Consider the following 18,941-nt stretch of genomic DNA (forward strand, 5'->3'; position numbering starts at 1 on the left):
TTACAGTAATCTGTGATCAGTGATCTTTGATGTCACCATTGCAAAAAAATTATGACTTGCTGAAGGTTCAGATGATGGTTAGCTTTTTTTTTTTTGGCAATAAAGTACTTTTAAATTTATAAAAGTACTGCTGTAGTAGCAACATATTATATTATAACACAGGGAAGATGTATGACTCTCTCCATATGCAGATACTTTGTCATTAGTCAAGTGAATCATTCCTGAAGGTGCCTGGGGAAGGCTGGGCCAGCTGACATCTCTGGGATGATTGTATAGTCTCTGTGTCTCATGCAACTAAAAATAGCTCTCAAAGTCAGAACCTTTCTAGAGGCATACATTTTTTTCTGCGTAAGTGAAAAATCGTTCCTATTAAATCTCTCGAATCTGCTTAGTGTGGCACTTTGCTTTGAATATGCTTTTTGCTGTTGTTTTTATTCAGTAAATCTAGAATAGAGGCCAACTACCCAGTGGGTCCAGCTAGCCAATTTTCTGTGTAAAGTTTGACTGCCTTTTCAATGAGCTGAAAAAAGTTATCTGTGAAGTCCCCTCGATGTCCTCAAACCTCCTTACTAGGTAATCCTTTTTACTTGTCACCCGACAATAAGCCCAACCTGACCTCTTATCCCCAGGGCTTCTCTGGGGGCTCAGACCGTAAAGAATTGGCCTGCAATGCAGTAGACTCAGATTCAATCCCTGGGTCAGGAAGATCCCTTGGAGAAGGGAATGGTGACCTCCCCCAGTATTCTTGCCTGGGAAATCCCATGGACGGAGGAGCTTGGAGGACTACCGTCCACAGAGTCACAAAGAGTCAGACACGACCAGTGACTGAGCAGCCCTGCAAACGTGACCACCTACCCACCTGCTGTGCCGTGGTAGCAGCCTCAGGTGAAAACGATGAGTTCTGCAGACTGGGATTAAGGTTTCTATGACTGAATCAACAGAACCCTGAGGCTTGATTTGGTGTATGGCAGAACTGGCTCAAACACGCAAAAACGCTGAATCTTATGGAAGGAAGTGGAAGGATGGAAGTGGGCTTTCTGTCCCTCATAGCTCATATGGTAAAGAATCTGCCTGCAATGCAGGAGACCCGGGTTCAGTTCCTGGGTCAGGAAGATCTCCTGGAGAAGGAAATGGCAACCCAGTCCAGTATTCTTGCCTGGAGAATCCCATGGACAGCGGAGCCTGGCAGGCTACAGTCCATGGGGTCGCAAGAGTCGGACACGACTTAGTGACTAAAGAGAGACAGAGAGAGAAAAGGGCCTTCTGTATCATGTTCTCCTGGATGGTCAAGGTCTTGGCAGGACTCCTCTATCTTACCCTGTGAAGGCCGGCTGAGGAAAGTGGTTTGTGAATTTGTGTTACACCTGGAGGGTCAGTCACACTGCAGAAACGTCAGCTGGCTGCCCCCAGGGTCTGCCTTGAAAGCCCTCTGGACGGGGACACTCTCTATAAACTTTGTGGCTCTGTGGACCCTGGGTGTTATCTAAGACTGTTGCCTGGACAGGGCTTCTGTGGCTGCAGACACCCTCCACTGGGACACTCGGCACCCGGACTCTTCTCGCTGTGATTGCTGTTTAGTTGCTAAGTCGTGTCCGACTTTGTGACCCCACAGACTGTAGCCCACCAAGCTCCTCTGCCCGTGAGACTTCTCAGGCAAGAATATCGGAGTGGGTTGCCAATTCCTTCTCTAGGAGGTCTTCCTGACCCAGGGATGGAACTTACGTCTCCTGCATTGGCAGGCAGATTCTCTACCACTGAGCCATCTCGGAAACCCACGGTGCTCCGGGCTTAACACTCACACTGGGATCCCACTGCCTGGATCTAGACCCAGCTCCACTTTGACTTCCCTGTGAACCTCTTCTCTCTGTTTATAAAACGCAGATAAAAGCTGTGGCTGCTATCCCTTCTCCACAATTCCCAAAACCACAGTCTTTGAACACTGATTTTTCACCACTCATCTGGCAGCGAAGCCCGACCTGACCTGACCGTCTGTTACAGAACCGACCAGAAATGCCAGGAGGAGCATTCGTTAGCTGCTTCTCTTCACCCACATTCCACGGCAAGGTCTTTAAAGAGACCGGGTACTATGGAGTGTGGTCCCCAGATCCTCAGCGGTGTGATACTGTATATGCCCAGTATCACCCTTCTTTACCCTGAAAAACGCTGACTTCCGAATCCTTCTCTACCGCCAAGGGTTTTACAAAAAGAACTGTGGGCTGCAGCACCCACAGGAACAAACTTTGTGGGGATGAAATAGGATACCTTCTGTCATCTGATACAGTGTTGAGCACATAGTGACTGATCCAAAAACACGAAACCGCCAATTGTTTTTCTGTGAACCAACCCACACTCATCTTGCAGGTGGATCCCAAGGTGTGTGCCTGCTCAGTAGCTTCAGTCATGTTTGACTCTTTGCAACGCTATGGACCGTAGCCCGCCAGGCTCCTCTGTTCATGGGATTCTCCAGGCAACAATACTGGAGTGGGTTGCCATGCCCTCCTCCAGGGGATCTTCCTGACCCAGAGATCGAACCCCGATCTCCTGTGTCTTCTGCATTACAAGAGGATGTTTTACCGCTGATCCACCAGGGAAGCCCAGATCCCAAGGCAGTGGTCGCTAGTCTGTGAACTCAGTGAATTGCCCCATGTCAGACACCAGACATCACCCGTCTCAGGCACAGAGTTCTCCTGGGATATGTCATTTCTTTCCAGACAAGTCGGAGCTAGAGTCCCCACTGTACGTACCCCTCACAAAACTGGAACGGCATGGGTGCTCAGTAAACACAACTGAACAAATGCATTAACAGATGGCCAAGTAAGCAGAGTGCAACTCTTTAGAGACAGTGAACTCTTTACCAGTGCAGTTAATAACTAAGTACATCCCCAAACACACCTCTGAAAATCCAGCTTCTTTCTGAGTGTGAGAGACCAGAGACCTTTGACCTGAGCTGTCTGGGACTCCCAGCTGGATCAGATTATGCTAGGAATGGTCAACACCTACACACAGGAAGACACTGGTCTTGTGTCTGGATACTGGCCCCACACAAGCTGGACAGCGGCTGGGCTCTGATCAATGGTCAGCCAGCCCCTCCTGTCCAGACAGGATAGAACTAGACAGGAAAGTCCAAAAGCATCATGGATTTGACCCGGGGAATGCGATTTCTGTCATTCAGGGTTGCTGGAAGTCTGAAAAATATCTCTACAGATGTAAGTCTAACCTTTTGCCCATAATAAAACTGTATCATTTTATTGCCGCAGCCCTTTAGAGATCTGAGACTGGCTGCCATGGATTTACACTATAAATATAAACAAAATGGTTGAATTCTGTTTTGCTCATGTGAAATCTAACTGTAGCTAATACCAAGGTCACTGGATCATAAAGCTTACATCCACCAGAAACACCTGAAGGGCTGATTGAACCACAGAGCCAGACCCCTCTCAGTGAGGTTCTGATTCTGTAGATTGAGCGGGGCCTGAGGACCTGCATTTCTATCAAGTTCCCACAAGATACTGATGCTGCTGATCTAAGGACCCAGTGTAAGAATCACTGATGCAAACATCAAATACGGACTCCTTTGCATTTTTATTGCCAAAATAAAATGTGCTTAGATCGAGGAGTTTTTCTTGGCCAATAGCAGAAACATCACATGAAACATATGAGATTATAAACGACTGGAAAATATCAGAAATGCACTAGGAATTAATTAAAAAGCAGAACTCACCCCCACACCTTTTCTCTTCTATGCTGCTGGATCTGGCCACAGACACTTCTGGAAAAAAAAAAAGAGATTCAATCACAATGTATGAAGGGAAGCAAGATCACATTAATGATTCATTTATAAAGTGTCTAATGATTTTGAGTTTTATGTGAGTCAATGTTTCCAAAAGCTTAATCAATTGTTTTTAAAAAACACATTTATTTGTTTGTTTTAACCAACCTGAGATGTATCTGGTCAAGGTCATCTTGATTGGAAAGGGGTGAGATTTATTACAGCAATGAGAAAATACTATGGTCTCCCAGACAGAATCCAGGGTACTTGTTTCAAAAAAACAAGGGTGGAGTTTGTGCAGATTTTCTGTTACAATGTATTCTGCTCGCTGTGGAACAAGGCAATGTTTGCCTGCATCATTTCTGCCTCAGATTTTTTGTCTCATCAAAACCAGTGTTGTCACATTCCCTGGGGAGGGAGACCATTCCACTAGAGCTCAAAGGAAACTGACTCAACAAATAATTTTCCTACTCAGAGCTCATCCAGGCTGTTTTCAATGCTTATGTGAAACCCACAGGCAGGATGCCAATAAAAGGAGATCCACCTAAATGTTTAACTCCCAAGGATACACACCATTTCAGGAATCCAGAAATGCTCCTGATTTTTCATTCAATAGCAAGAATTAAAAATATGTCTATGGTTGAAAAGGAAACAATAATAAACACTCCTGCAGGTCTAGATAATAGAAGATTGAGGTGTCTTAGGAGGACTAAGCTAACTTTCTCTAAAATATGACTACCTTTTCCTTTAGCGGAGGAGAACAAGGTATTCTCTATTGCAAACCTTTAAGAGGTCAATCTCTGCTTTTGGTCCATGTCAGAGTCCTAAGCCACATGGTAGGAATATGTGAAATATTTTGTAAGTATCTAGCCCATGCCTTTTGGTTGGATGTTTAGATGGCATCAAGGACTCAATGGACATGAACTTGGGTGGACTCTGGGAGATGGTGGAGGATAGGGGGCCCCGCCCGGTATACTATGGTCCATGGGGTCACAAAGAATCAGACACAGTTTAGCGACTGAACAACAGCAGGTGCCTGTCTGAGCATGTGATGGGTGATAAGTTATCATTATTAACCAAACATTGACTTCACAAGGAAAGGACTGCAGCCAAAGGGCCAGCCAACCTCTTCTCTAAGACGAGAACAAGGATGGGTTTTCATTTTCCCAAATATACTAAGGTTACATGAAAAGAATGGTCCTCTTTTCTGTGTGCAAACAAATACATATAGCATTGCCAATGCATTTAATCTAATATTTAAATAAAACAATCTATTTTCATTTTTTGAACAAACTCTCTGACTGAATATAGTCAATAAATTGTAGAAGATATTGTGCTTAAAAAATTTTAAAACTAAATGGCCTAAATTCAAGTCTCCACCCACATACCTACAAATCCATGTATGTGTGCATGCCTGCTAAGTTGCTTCGGTTTTGCCTCTTTCTGACCCTAAGGACTGTAGCCCACCATGCACCTCTGTCCATGGGATTCTCCAGGCAAGAATAGTGGAGTGGGTTGCCATGCCCATCCTCCAGAGGATCTTCTTGACGCAGGGATGGAACCTGCATCTCTTATATCTCTTGCATTGCCAGGTGGGTTCTTTACCACTAGCACCACCTGGAACTCCCACAAATTCATAACCACCTTGAAACCATAACAACTGATTGAATGACCTCTTGTTTTACCAAACAGAACCTCAAAGAGCAGTTAAAACTCCCACCCATGAATCACTTCCTCTTGAAACATTAGAAGTGATTTTGTTCACACTAACAAGTATCTCTGCCCCCTTACCTGGAATGAAGTTGGAATCAAAAATGCAGGGCCGGCTCTCCGTGGTGTTTCCCGAACACTGGCTGCCCACGGGGAAGAGAAGGATGCACTGGCGGACTCGGACCTGGACTCCAGCCACGTCACACTCAGACCAGTCTGACCACTCCGACCAGCTCTCTGCAGGGGGCCCGAGGAGACGAGGTGCGACAACAAGACCATTAAAATCTACCAACCTGGAAGCCTGGCAGCTTACCGACACTGAGTTTGCATGTGATATTTACAGTTTATAAATAAGATAGACTCATATCTCATGACCAAGTCCAGTAAATAAAACACACAGGAGCATGAATCACAGATCTCGTATACCTTTGATTAGAAATAATGTGCTTAAAATACACCTTCTAAAACGCACATTATTTTAACGCTGTAAAGTAATGGTGTTAGATACCTTTATACAGGATCATTCATGCTCACATACTTCCCTGGAAAATTTCTACAGGTCTCAGCACCCAGGCAAGAGAAATGACAATGAGAAAGCCTTGGCTGCTGAAGGGGGGGTTCAAGCTACTACACATATTAATATTTTCTCTCCTGTTAGGAAAACAGCCCTGCAGAGTCAGTACACCACAGGCAGGCTGTACTTGACGTAGAATTCATCCCATGTTTACTGTGCTTGAAGCACCAAGGATCCACGAACAAGTCTCGGTCAAGGTCAAAAGATGAGCCAGCTAAGGTCACTTTAGCCCAGAGGAGGAGATTCACTAGGATTTGTTAAATTCACCTGGGTACACAGACATGTGAAAAGATAAGATTAATACACATTTTAACTGAGGAGTTTAAAAAAATGAACTCTCGATAATATTTCTGAAATATTAATAATATAAAAATAGTGTTAGTACACACTTTGTTTTTTTCTTCCTTTTTAGATGTAAGCATCCTCTTTGCAGTTCAGGGAAAATTTGGAAACCAAACTCGTGTTTTGATCAATTATAAAGGGTACAGTATTCGAGTGGGTTGCCATTTCCTTCTCTAGGGGATCTTCCCGACCCAGGTATTGAACCCACATCTCCTGCATTGGCAGGTGGATTCTTTACCACTGAGCCAGAGGGGAAGCCCCTCAGTGCCCATTTCCAGCTTAAATATTACAAGAATGCTCGGTCATCACCAGTTTCTGTTGCTAGTTCTGCAACTGTGGCATGGTGGGAATGACTCCACTACATTAATAGAACAATGTGTTATGAAGTCACTTCAGCGGCAACACAGGTGCTGTGTTCCCCTCTTTTAGTCTTACTGAGACATGCTTTTGTCAACTTCACCATTCCTCCATCAAAGTCAAAAGTGAAAGTGAAAGCCGCTCAGTCGTGTCCAACTCTTTGCGACCCCATGGACTGTATAGTCCATGGAATTCTCCAGGCCAGAATACTGGAGTGGGTAGCCTTTCCCTTCTCCAGGGGATCTTCCCAACCCAGGGATCGAACCCAGGTCTCCCACATGGCAGGAGGATTCTTCACCAGCTGAGCCACCAGGAAAGCCCAAGAATACTGGAGTGGGGAGCCTATCCCTTCTTCAGCAGATCTTCCCAACCCAGGAACTGAACCAGGATCTCCTGCATTGCAGGCCTATTCTTGGCCAAGGGGAAGGTCGAAAGCGCCCTGTGCTCGGCGCTGGGCCGAGAAGGGCCGCTTACCTGGGCAGGGCTGCGTGTTGCAGAGCGCCTCCTCTGTGTGCAGTCCCAGGCAGATGTCACCTCCGTAGGCGGGGGCTGGGTTTGTGCAGGAGCGGGTCCTCATATAGTGTCCGCCTCCGCACGTCGCCGAGCACGTGGACCAGGAGGACCAGCAAGACCACATGCCGTCCACTGGGAAGGGGCACAAAATCACAGCACCTCTGAGACCCACATCTGACCGAGCCGGTGGGGCTACCCAGCGTCTGCACCGCAGGCGCGCGCCGGGCACGCCACAGACCATCACACGAGGGCAGGCGGGGTCTTCCACATTCCTCCCCGTGCTTCCTCGCTCCTCTCAGTTCTTCCAGGAAATGGTTCTAAGCATGTAACCTGCAAGCACGAGGGTGACCGAGGAACGCAGGTGTGTCTGTACAGCGAAATCCAGCCGCGGGGCTGACCGTGAACCCGGCTCTATAGCTGTCCAGGGGAAGCTCCAGCTACAGCCCTTTGCTGCCAAACACACAGGACGAGCCGGAGCCTAGGCTCCCTCTGTGTTCCTTGCACTTTACTGAACAAAGTGTGGACTTCAGGACAGAGACGCAATGTGTTCTCAGCACGCCACAGGTGCCTAATAGATGCTATATACAGAACACTGTCGTTATTTAGTCGTTAAGTCATGTCTGACCCCATGGACTGTAGCCCGCCAGGCTCCTCTGTCCATGGGATTTCCCAGGCCAGAATACTGGAGGGGGTTGTCATTTCTTTCTCCGGGGGATCTTCTCAACCCAGGGGTCAAGGCGACATCTGCACTGGCAGGTGGATTACCACTGAGCCACCAGGGAAGCCCATAATGAGAAAACTCACTTTAAAGTACAGTGCCCCTTTGTGGACCCCAGAGGATGAAGGAGGAGTAAGTTCAAACAGAGGGAAGAGTCCTGGATGAGGCAAAAATATCCCACCACCGGCTGAGCAGCTCAGCATGCAAAGCTCCGAGCTCTTCCAATCCCTCCGTGTTGGGTTAGGAATTTTCTCGGAGGTGGGAGAGAGAATTGCATTTGCCCACTCAGCCCCCGGACTCGTACCCTCCCATGTGGAAAGTGAAGAGGGCCACTCTGAATGTTTTCACAGCCCTCTGGGGAATCTTGGCTTTCAAAAGAGCTATTGCAATACAATAAGGTTATGTATACATGGTGCTGGCTCGACCAGCAGATCCACAAAAATAAAAGCAGCCACTAGGTCACGCTGATGGCATGTGTCTGAGATGGACCCCAGCCTAGCACCCGGGGGCCAGGGCAGCACCCAAGAATCTGTAGGAGTCTGCACATTCTGCCGGCGGCAGCGAGGGCTCCTGCCTGGATGGAGCCTGGGGAGGTGGCGTGGGCGAGGGGTCCTGACTTTCTCATGTTGCCTCCGGCCCCTCTTTACAGCACAGATGCTAATCTAATCATGTGGCCCCACGGGTTCCCTCTTGGCCCCCCGGGGGAGGAGGAGCCCTTCCACTCTCCACACTGGGGCTGTGGGAAAGACATGACCTTTCCCAGCCCCTCAGCATGGCTCAGCCAAGAAAGCTGGGTAGTTTGGAGGGAAGAGTCTCCGGAGGCTGGAGAAATTTAGGCAGAGATGGTCTAGGAAGCACAGAGCAGTGGGAGGAGCGGGGACATGACTGGGAATCCCCGCTACAAAGCTGAGGACTATATATGGAGTTTAATGTACATGTTTATTCACCCACCCAACTATCCACCCACCATCCTCTCATCATCTATCCATCATCCGCCCACAATTCGCTCATCATCCATCCATCTGTCCATCTAACACAGGCTCCCTAAGTACTGCTGCAAGCCAGCTCCTTGCTTAAGAAATTCAGAAAACTGTTTTTTTTTCAACCAACTGAAAAAGATGCTACAGATGCAGGCTTCGGGGCCTTTAAAAACCCTGTGCACCGTACTCAGCATGACCCCTTATTCCCCACCCCTGCTTGTCTATATGGCCAACTCGCATCTGGCCCTGAGGACTCAGCCCAGGGGCAGCCTGCTCGGTACAGCTGCCCTGATCCCAGCTCAGTGGGTCCCCAGTTGATATCGCCACTGCATCTTGTCATCAACCGAACAGCTGGTGACCCTACGAGGCTGCCCTTGTTCACAGGATGCCTCCTCAGGAAATTCTTAAGTTCCTTTCCAACCTGGAGCAGGTCACTGAGTCTTTCTCTGCTATGCTGGGCTGGGCTTAGTCACTCAGTCTTGTCCGACTCTTTGGGACTCCATGGGCTGTAGCCCGCCAGGTTCCTCTGTCCATGGGGATTTTCCAGGCAAGAATCCTGGAGTGGGTTGCTATGCCCTCCTCCAGGGGATCTTCCCAATCCAGGGATGGAACTGACGTCTGCATTGCAGGCGGATTCTTTACCAGCTGAGCTACCAGGGAAGCCCGAGTCTTTTTATATTCAGTAAATAATGCACAGTGGGTCATCAAAAATGTTTGCTGAAGAACTGAATGAATTAAAAAAAAAAAAAGGCAGATCAACTAACAAACTGCTTATTTTCTCATCCTTCACCAACCATCACTGGAGCTATTTGGAGTGTATGCCAGGCTCACTGGGAGCTGAGGGCGTGGTCAGGAGTGAGAGGGTCCTGGCCTCCTTGGGTGGTCACTGTGATGAAGTCTGAAGGCAGGATCCAACACCAGAGCCCAGCGCGCAGGATGGCCACGCAGCGTGGGGTTAAATGAAAGCTGCTTTGATGTGGGAAGGTCAGAGGAAGCGATCAAGGTGACAGAGCTGCACTCAGCCGGGGCAGGAAGAAGGCAGAGGTGGTCAGAGCGTCAAAGACCACAGAGGAGCCTTCGGAGCTGCGTCAGTACTCAACAGCCTGCAGGGGGGCCCCTGAGGCTCACTTATGGACCCTGAGCTTGTGCGGGAATTCGTGGAATACAAAGCCAGGGCTCAGGAAGGAGACTCTGACAGCGCAGCTCCGGTGGGCCTGCAGGAAGGCGCTGCGCATTTAGAGGACTGAACTCAGGAGGAAGGGGACTCCTGTCAGCTGAGGGCACTCGGGGCGGGCTTGGCAGGCCCCTCGAGGGACAGCCCTGTTAACTGTCACTCTAGTGAAGGCTCTGGGGTATGAAGGGAGGCCAGTCCTGGGGGGCTGGGCCCATCACAGGGTGGGAGGGGCCAGCCTTCCAAGTCAAGGACAGTACACATCTTTCCAGATGACAAAGCCCAGCCCGCTTCTCCTGAGGGGCAGTGCCTGGGCCCACCATCCCTCAGAGGGGCTCTGAGTATGATCCGGTTTCTTTTACGGCAGCAGAAACAGATGAACATAATGTGGTCTAGATTATATTTGTCTTTATAGCAAGGCAGTTGGAAGATTACATCTATATATCTAAACCTACATCTATAGCTACATCTATGCCTATGTCTACATCTACATCGTCTACACCTACATCTATACATCTAAACCTGTATCTATGCTGTGCTAAGCCACCTCAGTCCTGTCTGACTCTTTGCATCTCCGTGGACTGGACAGCTGGCCTCGCTCCTCTGTCCATGGGATTCTCAGGCAAGAATACTAGAGTGGGTTGCCATGCCTTCCTCCAGGGAAACCTATATTTATATCTGCACCTATATCTCTATCTACATCTGTATCTGTGTCTACATCTATGTTTACACCTGCATCTATGTATACACCTGTATCTCTCTGTCTATATATCTCTGCCATGTCCTCCTCCAGAAGATATTCTAGACCAAGGGATTAATCAGTATCTCTTATGTCTCCTGCATTGGCAGGAAGGTTCTTTGCCAATAGCACCACCTGGGAAGTCCCATCTATGTCTACACCCTGTATCTATACATACATCTGTATCTTACATCCTACTCTCACATCCATATCTATGTCTACATCTATATCTATGTCTACCTCTAAATCTATGTCTACTCTATACGTATGTCTATATCTGCATCTACACCTGTATCCACATCTACATCTACACCTACATATCTACACCTATATCTATGTGTGTGTGCATGCTTTGTCACTTCGATTGTGTCCTACTCCTTGCAACCCTACGGACTGTAGCCAGCCAGACTCCTCTGTCTACAGGATTCTCCAGGCAAGGGTACTGGAGTGGGTTGCCATGCCTTCCTCCAGGGGATCTTGCTGGCCCAGGGATTAATCAGCATCTTCTTATGTCTCCTGCATTGGCAGGCGGGTTCTTTACCACTAGAGCAACCTGGGAAGTCCACATATATCTGTGTATATACATGGATCTACACCTCCATGCACACTTGTGTCTGTATCTACCTATCTATCACAAGTTATACGTCAAACATAAAGCCAGGGAAGCTGGGTGAGAAGGTCTTCCAAGCCCTTGATGTTTCAGTTTTTCCAGACTTCGGGACCTGCTCACCTGGGCAGGGCAAGATGTTGCATTCCTGGTATTCCAGGGACGGGCCCAGGCAAGGCATGCCCCCGAACTTGGGCTCCGGGTTGTTGCAGACCCGCTTCCGGTTCCGGATGCCCCGGCTGCAGTCTCGGCTGCACTGCGACCACGACGTCCAGGCCGACCACGCCCCGTTGACGGTGTGGGCGGAGTATCTCCCCGCCCGCAGAAAATCGCCGGACAGGCCTGCCAAGGAAATGGCCCACGTGTGATTTTGTCAGCAGCTCTTAGAGTAACCAGAGTCCAAACTAACTCTCGTTCTGCAGCCCCTGTCTGCAACGACATTCTCAAATATCCGTGGAACAATTTTTACACGGCAGAAGCGAAAAATGAAATAAAAATAAAATTGCAGTTTGCCTGATAATCTCCTATAATCCAAGTCTTCTGTCTCCACAGTTGCTATTAAATAATGAGGCAACTGAGACCTCAATTTGTGAATGTGGCAAAGTCCTTGTACAAGGAACAGAGTTTTTTTTGTTTGGTTTTGTTTTGTTTTTCCCTTTGGTGATAGATCACTTACTGTTCTGAGAAATTTCTTTCAAAGAAAATACACCCTTCTCACTTGCATTGGGAATTCTGCAACAAATTGCCCTTGTACAATTTGTGATTATTTTGGTGAACATGTCTACTGCCTTAAAATATTAAGAAGTACTCAGTCATTTTCTCAAATGGAAGCAGGGTGACATGGGTTTTAACAAAAAACTCTCAAAGTATGCCATGAGGTTCTGGGTGTGAGGAGGCAGGTGTATGGATGGTTCTAGGCTCCTTGCTTGCTTACTTAAAACTTATGGCTCAGAAACCTATGCGGGGTGCTCTTCAGAGAAAATAGATGAGAAACCTATTTCTCTGATGAGACAGTCCTTTGTGGTTAATCAATATAGAACACACAATTTAGCCTTGTTTTGTGTGATAGAAGCCAAACAAGTCTGATTCTGTATTCTCAGGAAATCAATACCAAGAGGGGTGGCTGGTCATTAGAACTTGAAGCCATTAAGATACAAGAAGGATGAAGTATTTTTCAAACCATGCCCACAATATACTTTCAGAGGAAATATGTCTTTTATAAATGTTTCAAATTTTCTTTAGCTTATGTTACTGTCATTAGAAATGAATGCTAATGTTGGTTCCATATATGTCTGAGAAAGGAAGGATTAAAAAAATATATGTTCAGAAAAGAGAATAAAGTTAAAGAAACAATGTCATTCGTTTTCTCTTTCTTATCTTTGATGTCATAAGAAGTAAGTTCATAGCGTGCTCTGAAATATGGGAATAAGTGACTGAATTGAAGACAGGGTTGCCAGATTTAGCAAATAAAATACAGGAAGCCCAGTTAAATTTTAGTTTCAGATAAATAACAAATAATATTTTAGTATAAATATGTACATAAGTGCATGTGATATACCTATCTTAAAAAAAGACGCAAGGAACATGTCTGTGTTAGTCCCTCAGTTGTGTCCAACTCCTTGCAATCCCATGGACTGTAGCTCACCAGGCTCCTCTGTCCATGGACTTCTCCAGGCAAGAATACTAGAGTGGGTTGTCATTCCTCTCTCCAGGGGATCTTCCCAACCCAGGGATCAAACCCAGGTCTTCTGCGTGGCAGGCAGATTCTTTACCATCTGAGCCACCAGGGAAGCACATGAAATATATTTATACTAAAATAATTTTTGAAAAACATCTGACATTCATGTTAAACTGTGCATTTTGTATTTTATCTCAGAACCCCAACTTAAGATCAAAGACCATCCCTTGTGGTCCATAGATCTTTAAAATGGGTCTTCAGTTACCTATTTCTTGGTATTCCATCACCTGTCTTTCTTTCTCGCTAAAGCAGGATTTTATAATGAGTCAGAATGAATGTCATGTTGCTTGATTTCCTAGGTAGGTAGTGTTTATTCCTTTGATTTAAAGTATATACTTATTCAAATAAAATACTTCACTATAGTAGACTTCCTGCCCCCGTCCCCAACAAGAAACAATGAACAACTTGTATAGTTGCTGAACTACAGGGAACAGAATGGTTTGAGGTAGGAGACAGTTAATGTCAATGGGAATATGACTGGGAGTGGCTCTTGAGGGCAACTGTTGAGCTGCTGAGCATCCAGGCTGGCAGCTGCAGGAGGAGGAATGGAGATCTGAGTCCTACGTGTAGCTGGCGGCCCTCACACAGAGCCGCTCCTTGTGAGTGCAGCCCTACGACAAAGCGGGAGCAGACTCTTGGCGCCTCCATAAGCTTATCCCACCCACGGCAAGCCCAACGTGGCGACTCATCAGCTCTGCGATCCATCAAAGCCAACCACTCTGAACCTAAAAATGATGCTGATGGTGACTGTGTATTCTCTATCACAGTCACATTGGGAGGATAACAGAGAATCATAAACCCAAAAGTGTAAGACATGTTCAAGCTGGTCCCGTGTAAGATATGACTACTACTGTTCTCATCATCTTGCTCCAACTGCCATCTTATTTTCTTTCTAGGATTGCACTGGTTTTCTTAAATCAGACGAGCGTTATAGGAGAGATGAAGACAGAAGCAGAAATGAGTCTCTTTGGGATGGCCAACCTCACTCCTTTTTCTGTAGTTGAGACACCTGAGCCCCAGAGTTGCCTGGTGGGTGCAGGCGGGAGCGGCGTTAGTGGCGGAAGGTGACCATTCAGTGGCAGGACCAGGCAGAGAATGGATCATCCCATCTACCTTAGTGCTCTCCCTACATAAGTCAAATGGCATTGAAGGGATTTATACAATTATAAGGGGCAAAGCAGTTTCAAAGAGTATTAAAGGATTCTCACATACTGCCTTTTTTAGCAGAAAGATTCTTTCACAGATATAAACACAGATATGTACTTCCTTTGTCTTTGTCCGATTTGGGGAGTAAAAAAAAGGAAAAACTTATTTGCAGGTTACGTTTCAGTACCAGCTGCAAAGGGATTTGTATAGTCTCTGACATCAACAGTGATAAATATATATAATTGTATGTGAATAAAAGTGGTGATGGAAGAATGCAGGGGTTTCCTCAGTATATATTCTGATACTAAATAAATCTCCCATAAACTTTTCTGGACCCATTATAAATATGGTGCCATTTTGAGGGATGGAGTCAGGGGACCACCCCAACATGTAACTGAATATTTATAGTAAGGGTCTTCCCCACCAGTTTGCTATAAAGTCAGTTCTGATGTAGAGAGATCATTTTTATAAACATGGCTAAGCCATAATGAACAGGAAAACTCCCCCCTGCTTGCCCCACCACCGCAGCTATTCTGTGAACTTGGGGATGAGACGGAATGCCTGTCCCTGGAAGCAGGTCAGTCCCTACGGAGTCGCTGACTCACCGTCAGTGGAGCAGCCACTGGTTCCATCACTAGAGCAGTATCGCATCTCAATTCTCTGTCTTCCCACCTCCAGCAAGTTTGGATCAGGCAGACGGGCTTTGCACGTGTACCGAAATCGCTGCTCGTAGTGACCCCCATTGTCAGAGATGTTGACGGGTGTCCAGGGAGTCCAGGGCGTGGTCTTTTTCAGCTCAGGGCATGGGTTGGTGTTACAAGGCTGGTACTCCTGGGAGAGAAAATGCATGACATGTGCTTATCATACTACAGAAGCAGTGCCTGGCGCGTCCTTCCTGGGGTGAAAGACAGCATTCTTTCAAACTTCAGGTCCTGACACCCACCAGCCACTGTACAAGGTTAAAAGCACAGTTTTTGGTCAAATTTAAGAGGAAGTTAGGGTTCAAGTTAACTCCAAAGGAACCTGCAGTTTCTGCATCAACAACGAGAATGAGACAATAAATGTGATTGTATGTGAATAAAACTGGTGCATGTAATTACATTTATTGAATGTGAATAAAGATGGTGAAAGGGCTTTCCAGGCAGTGCTAGTAATAAAGAACTTGCCTGCCAATGCATGAGACATAAGAGGTGTGCGTTCAATCCCTGGGTCGGGAAGATCCTTTTGAGAGGGAAACAGCAGCCCACTCCAGTATTCTGCCTGGAGAATGCCATGGACTGAGAGGTCTGGCAGGCTACAGTCCACGGTCACACAGGGTCAGACATGGATGAGGCGACTGAGCATGCAGCAAGAAGGTGATCCCCCGTGTCGTCTGCCTTTCACTTAATAATGCCTGAAAATGCTGTTTATTCTGATAGGTTTAGCTGTTTTTTTCTCTAAGATTATAGTTATTTAAAATGATGGAACCAATATCTGTTTTTAGGATGATAATGTGTTTCATTTGAGATTTACGAATAGCTTAAGCTCTGGATCACAGATTCAGAGTGTTAGGAAGGTAGCTATCCAGTTGATAACACAACGTGTGATAACTTTTAGTCTATAAGGAATTTCCGCAAGATAATGCGATGGTTTTTCTCAGTCTCAGCTCCCTTTGCTCACTGCCAGGTGCTTTCCCCAACAAGCAAAGGTGGGAGGATCCAGGCAAGTGGGCCATGCAGTTGTGGGTGGTGCACTTTAGGACCATACACCTAGGTCTAACTATTTGACAAGAATTTTAAGCACTATGTCTCCAGAAACAAGACCAAACCTAAGGGGTGCAGAGTTTGACCTTGGATCCCAAGTCCTCTTTTTGACAGCAAACGATGCTTCATTAGAGGGAAAACCTACAAAATGTAATACATCCAATGATGGCCATACTTTTAAAACAATTTTATTAATGTTAAATATACATATCAAATAAGAGTTAAGTAGTTTTCTAACATTTATTATGAGAAATAGTAAGTTTTACATAATAAATCATAGGTCATGGCATCCAGTCCCATCATGTCATAGCAAATAGATGGGGAAACAATGGAAACAGTGACAAATTTAATTTTCTTAGGCTCCAAAATCACTGCAGATGGTGACTGCAGCCATGAAATGAAAGGGCGGTTGCTCCTTGGAAGAAAAGCTATGACCAACGTAGACAGCATATTAAAAAGCAGACATTACTTTGCCAACAAAGGTCCATCTAGTCAAAGCTATTGTTTTTCCAGTAGTCATGTGTGGATGTGAGAATTGGACTGTAAAGAAAGCTGAGCGCCGAAGAATTGATGCTTTTGAACTGTGGTGTTGGAGAAGACTCTTGAGAGTCCCTTGGACTGCAAGGAGATCCAACCAGTCCATCCTAAAGGAAATCAGTCCTGAATATTTACTGGAAGGACTGATGCTGAAGCTGAATTTCCAATACTTTATGAAGAGCTGATTCATTGGAAAAGACCCTGATGCTGGGAAAGATTGAAGGCAGGAGGAGAAGGGGATGACAGAGGATGAGAGGGTTGGATGGCATCACTGACTCAATGGACATTAATTTGAGCAAGCTCTGGGAGATAGTAAAGAACAGGGAGGCCTGGCATGCTACAGTCCACGGGGTCACAAAAAGTCGAGCACAACTTAGCGACTGAAGAACAACAAAAATTCTACCCTTCTCCCCTACCCCGTCTCTTTCAGTTGAATATGTAGATGTAGATATTTATCCCTTAGAGCTAACAATGAGAATTTTCCAGTAACAGGCATCATCAATTAACTGTGTACCATAGGAAAAGGATTTCAATTTTTATTTTTAACCCTCACTCTGCATTGGAGAAGAAAATGGCAACCCACTCCAGCACTCTCGCCTGGATGCAGGAGGAGCCTGGTAGGCTACAGTCCATGGCATCTCAAAGACTCAGACATGACTGAGCGCCTTCACTTTCCTTCATTCTTACCCTGTGTCTCCAACATTGACGCAGCATGTCCACCTCCTGTCACCTTCATGCAGTCATGTTGCGCTTTTGGTTAGATCAAAACCCAGAGTTTGCACTCACTGCTAGATGACCACCATCCATAGGTGACCGCTGTGGAGAACTGATTAATGTTTTCTTGTGTCCAGTTCTTTCCCGGCCCGAGTCAAGGGCTCTCCTGTTTTGTGGGGATGGTTTTCTAGTCTCTGTGAACTTGTCATGCATTCGTACCCCCTCCTCATCAGATATTTGGACACAGGAAGAACTGTATTGCCTGGTGTATGCTTTGAAAAGAAAGTATTGGTAATACTGTATAAATGAATTCTGGTAGGAGAGAAAGTAGCCACGTGCATCCACACCAGAAGCCTTAATTGGAGGCCTATTTAAATATTTATTTTGCCACAATTCTAATTATTTAATAGCTTTCTCTACTCAGGGTCCCTTTTTAAAAAACTTTTTACAAGGAACCATAATCAAAGGTTCTTCATCTTTGGGACTTCATAGAAAATATGTAATCACTGCTTCCCTACTTTAATACTGCATCCCTTCCCCATCCCACATGGATGACGCCCATCTCCACAGCAACACACATTGGCAGAGAGGTGACTTCATTTCCTTTGTTTATAGGATCTTTTATTATGGCATCTTTCAGATGCTGCTTTTTAAATGAAAGGAAAAAAAAAAGCCCTAGTGGGTGCCATAAACCTAATCGTGTGAAGTACTAGACAGAACACGCGTGCGCTTTTTTCACTTGAAATGGAGACCACATGATAGGAATGCCTTCGACCTTGTCTCCGACCATCCAGGCTCACGGTGTGGAACACTGCCAGCCCCAGACTGAAATTTCATGTGCGCTCCCCTCCTCACTCTGTGCCAGCAGCTGGGCAAGTGCCCAGGGGCTCCTTTGCCAAAATGGACTTAAAGCACATGCTGCTTATGGGCCCCTGCTCTTAGCATTATAACACGTTTGGTATCACCTGCAAACGAGTAAGATCCCATGTCTCAAGAAAAACAAACGTAGGAAGTCCAATAATTCTGAGTTTCCTTGCACCAGAAATCCTACCTCTTCTATGGAGATGAGGTTTTGTTTTTTAAGCAAATGAGTAGAGAACATATTTTAAAACCCGAGTTTGCCTCCATGTATTGCTAACAGGCTCAGCAGGTAGTGGGGGGTGAAATCGTCCCAGAGGTGGGCACAACTCAAGGGTGAAGAAGAACAGTTCAGAGCCATTAGACCTAAACCTCTGAAAACAAACTGTCTCCCCTTGTGTCCCATTAACTCATCACCGTTCAAAACCCAACAGGAGTTTCAGGACTTCTTTCAACTGCTTTTTAAGATCTGATGATGATGCATTCATTTAAAATATCAAATTTATTAAATCTTCAGAAATGGTATGACTGCCCTATTTTATATTAATAACCAAAATTATAAAGTGACTCAATTTAATGGTGAGTAGTTGTATGGCTTCACTGTGCCTATGAGCTCCAATTTTCTGAGGAATGGATGCTATAAGTAAAATAGAGAGACCGTGACAATCCAAGCAAGTCCACATTTGATTGGGCCTGGAACAGCATTACATTTAATGCTAAAGAAAG

At 46.0% G+C, this 18,941-nt stretch overlaps 1 protein-coding gene across 3 annotated transcripts in view; it reads right to left on the reverse strand.

Annotated features, from left to right (window-relative positions):
• Positions 1–18,941, reverse strand: part of SEMA5A (semaphorin 5A) — a 542,694-nt gene that overhangs the window by 13,144 nt on the left and 510,609 nt on the right. For all 3 annotated transcript variants that reach the window (XM_070476478.1, XM_070476476.1, XM_070476477.1), the window contains 5 exons: positions 14,970–15,195; positions 11,604–11,822; positions 7,227–7,397; positions 5,561–5,716; positions 3,722–3,769 (listed from right to left, as the gene is read on the reverse strand). In XM_070476478.1, coding sequence (XP_070332579.1) covers positions 3,722–3,769; positions 5,561–5,716; positions 7,227–7,397; positions 11,604–11,822; positions 14,970–15,195 — 820 coding nt within the window. The remainder of the gene's footprint in view (positions 1–3,721; positions 3,770–5,560; positions 5,717–7,226; positions 7,398–11,603; positions 11,823–14,969; positions 15,196–18,941) is intronic.

Source organism: Odocoileus virginianus, chromosome 14 (genome assembly GCF_023699985.2).
Source record: "Odocoileus virginianus isolate 20LAN1187 ecotype Illinois chromosome 14, Ovbor_1.2, whole genome shotgun sequence".
In the NCBI taxonomy this organism is placed as follows: domain Eukaryota; kingdom Metazoa; phylum Chordata; class Mammalia; order Artiodactyla; family Cervidae; genus Odocoileus; species Odocoileus virginianus.